At 58.3% G+C, this 3,506-nt stretch overlaps 1 protein-coding gene across 1 annotated transcript in view; it reads left to right on the top strand.

The window, feature by feature from the left end:
* Positions 1–3,506, top strand: part of KLHL26 (kelch-like family member 26) — a 27,262-nt gene that overhangs the window by 16,421 nt on the left and 7,335 nt on the right. Inside the window, 1 exon segment of the mRNA XM_010847303.1 lies at positions 1,769–2,883. Within this exon segment, the coding sequence (XP_010845605.1) occupies positions 2,721–2,883 (163 nt within the window). The 5' untranslated portion in view covers positions 1,769–2,720.

Raw genomic sequence — 3,506 nt, 5'->3', positions numbered from 1 at the left:
GATGTCAGGGCTTCAGAGACAGTTGTCCCATTTCTGAGATGGGAGGAGGAGGAAAACGGCCTCCTGAGGTGCTGGGCGCCTTGCTGGCGGCACACGGAGGCGGGCCTGGGGAGGGCGAGGCATGCGCAGAGAGGGGCTGCTTCCTGCCCACGTGGCGCAGCGTAGGCTCCACACCCTGTAAGGGGCAGTGCTCTGGGCTTGGTAGGGGTGTTCTGGGCTGGGGTGCCCTAAACCCCACATTGTTGTTGTTGCTTAGTTCCTCAGTTGTGGCCGACTCTTTGCGACCCTATGGACTGTAGCCCGCCAGGCTTCCCTGTCCATGGGGTTTCCCAGGCAAGAATACTGGAGGGGGTTGCCATTTCCTTCTCCAGGAGATCTTCCTGACCCAGGGATCAAACCTGCATCTTCTGTATTGGCAGGCGGATTCTTTACCTCTGAACCACCAGGGAAGCCCTATAGGAGCTTTTTAATGCTCAGAGTATGCACGGCCTCCATGCTCAGCTGGAGGGCAGCCCTTTGTACTCTCTTAAAGGGTATTTAGTTTGTTTCCCATCTCCAGCCCCCAGTGAATATCCTCAACACATCTCTCAACTTGCGCAAGTAAGTGTATCTCAGAAAAATCCCGGAAGCAGACTTGCTAGGTTGAGAAGATGAGCCATTAGAATTTTGCTAGGTCTCTCAAACTACCTTCCTGGGTGTTGACCCATTTCAAACTCCATCTGGAAATAGACAGGAGTGTCTGCTGACAGATGGCCTGCCTGATGACTCTGTCCACCTGAGGGGCGAAGCCAGTCCTTTGGCAAGCACACTTTTCTTATCATAAGTGAAGCTGGCTCTGAGGTCCTTCCAACGAGATGTGCTTCCTTTCCCATGAACCGTCAGCCCACAACCTTTGCACATCTTTCTGTGACATTGCTGGCTTTGTATTGATTTCTTGGTGCTCTTTATATATTAAGGACCACAGTAAATATATACTCAGGGACCAAGCAGCCCCAGGGTGAAGTTACCTCAGGTGTGAGATTTTTCTTCTGGTGAAAACACGCATGGGTGTACCAGTTCCCAGGGCTCAGTGGACACAGGAAATCCTCCCACCTTGCCTCACACTCTCAGAGGAACTTCGAAGAAAAAACTAAGGCCGGCTAAAAGCAAAATGGCAAAGGCTGGGTAGTGGGAGTGTAAAAATGTGTGAGGCGAGGTGTCCGTGGAGAGGCCAGCCAGGCTCAGTTGGCACCTGCCATGAGCCAGTGCTCTGTGGGTGGTTCCAAGCTTCAAGTTCCCAAGCACTTGGCCCCATTCAAAGGCCGGCGGGCAGCTTGTAGGGGTGGTGGCAGGGTGCAGCCCCCCACTGGGCCTGGCCAGCCCAAAGTGAAGCTGGGGAAAATAGGGAGTCTGCCATCCCTCGTTTCCTGGGAGGTGATGGGGGCCCGGGAGCCTCTTGGCAGCCCTCTGCCCCGTTTGAGAGCTGAGAAAAATCAAGACTCAGAGGACTGAGGAATGTGCCTGAGTCGCGTGGCTGGCAGGTAGCAGGGCGGCCTCGGAGTCTTGCCCTCTGCGCCTCACTCCAGGTGCCGGGGCCTGGAGTGGCAGATGCTGGGTGCAGCCCAGCAGGCTTTTAGAGTGGGTCTGGCTGAGATGAGCTCCCGGGCTCTGGGTCCTGGCCCGGCGCTCCAGACACTGCCCAGGGCCAGGCTCCGGTTGGATGACTAGGAGGCCCTGGCAGTGCGTGTGGCGTGCTGGTGCCACCTGCACGTCACCTTTCACCCCGCAGCCCCGCTGTGCACACTGAGTGGCGTCTGTGCAGAGTGGCTCTGCCGTCCCCGGGGTCACCCAGACCAGCAGAGTGTGCGTCGACATCTTAACACCGTCCCTGGTTTGAGGTGGGCCTCTTCTCCACCGCCGGGCCCCAGGAGGGAGGTTCCCACCAGCCGTCTCTGATCCTAGGCCGCTGTGCTGTGCAGGGAAGATGGGGGCGCCTGGCCCCAGGCAGGAGGAGGCCCGTTGCGGGCTGGAAGGTGACCCCACACAGGGATGGCCCTGATGGAAGCCAGGCTATAGGGCCAACACCCAGGATGCTACCAACCCCTCTGCTCCCAGGGAGAGGCTGGGCGCCCCTGTCTAACCTCAGGGGTGGCAGAGCTGGGAGGAGAAGAAGCTGAGGACATCTCCACTTTCTGGCCTCTGCCCCTCTCTTTTCCCAGCTCCTGTTCCCTCCCACGGGACACTGACATGCCTGTTCTGGATAATTTGACCATGTTGGGCCCCCGTTTCCCTGACTGTGTGCCTGGCAAGGGCCGGCTGCTCTGTCTCATTCATACTGTGTCCTCCCAGCCTTGGGAGGGGGCCATGGGGCTGACAGAAAGCCCTGAGGATCTCGGGATGGACCCGAGCACCTCAAGGATACTTGGAGGCTCCTGTGGGACACAGTGTTGGCTTTGGCGATCCAGAGCCCATTGTGGAGTGTCAGCGAGAGGACACAGTGAGACCCTGTCCCTGGAGATGTCCTGGCCAGGGGATGGGTGCAGTTTGAGGTCCTCTGAATCCCGAGGATCCGTAATCTTCAGAATGGGGGTCACTCGCGGGTCTTGGGAAACCAAAAGAACAGAGACTTGGGTCCTAGCAGTGGCCCGTCCAGGAAGGATAGCCTGGATGCAGCAGCACTGGGGAGAGGCGGGGGGGCATCTGAGGTGGGCGTCCGCTCCATTCAGCCAGGCTAGAGACTCATGGTCCTCCTGGGCCCCTTTCCTTCCCTCCTTCCACAGTCTGCACACCCAGCCTCCAGCTCCGGTTCCTGGTGCCACTGGCCCCCTGGCCTCTCCGGCGCAGATGCTCTGAGTCGCACGCGTTCCTGCCTCCGGGGACAGGACGGCTTTCCACTCAGTGCAGGTGGTGTCCCTCGACACATCCCCACACCTTTGGAGTCCTGAGCACCTTGCAGGTCTGTGGGCAGCGCTCAGGGCCCTGCAGCCCCTCTGCCCATTGACTTAGTTCACCTCCTTTCTTGAGGCTTCTAGAAGGGCCACTGAGGTGGGCAGCCTGTGTGAGTCGGGGACCTCCTGTCGGCAGCAACTGAATGCCGTGTGCTTGACCCCTGGTTGGGGAGCTGGTGGGCAGTGGGAGCCAAGAAGCCTTCTTTCTCCTCCTGCATTCTTGGAAAGACCAGTGCCCACATTCCTGGCCCTCATTTGTGGGCAGGCGTCCGTCCCAGGAATGGGAAAGCACGTTCCAGAGAGCTGGAGGCCATGGGGAGTGAGCAGAGGACTGGGGACGCTGGCCTTTGCCTGGGTGGAGGGGTGCTGGGAGAGTCCTGGGAAGGTTATTGACTCCATGGAGGCTGAGGGGCATGTGCCTTTCTTTCTTTTTTATAAGTTTGGAGTTTTTAAAAATATGTATGTATTTATTTGACTGCGCCGGGTCTTAGTTGCGGCGTGCAGGATCTCCGATCTTCCTTGCAGCACGTGACAGGTGAACTTTCTTTTAGTTGTGGCATGCAGGCCTACTTCCCTGAC

Source organism: Bison bison, unplaced genomic scaffold, assembly GCF_000754665.1.
Source record: "Bison bison bison isolate TAMUID 2011002044 unplaced genomic scaffold, Bison_UMD1.0 scf7180017864248, whole genome shotgun sequence".
Lineage (NCBI taxonomy): Eukaryota > Metazoa > Chordata > Mammalia > Artiodactyla > Bovidae > Bison > Bison bison.
The sequence above is the reverse complement of the archived record's forward strand: the minus strand, read 5'-3'. Positions and strand labels throughout refer to the sequence as shown.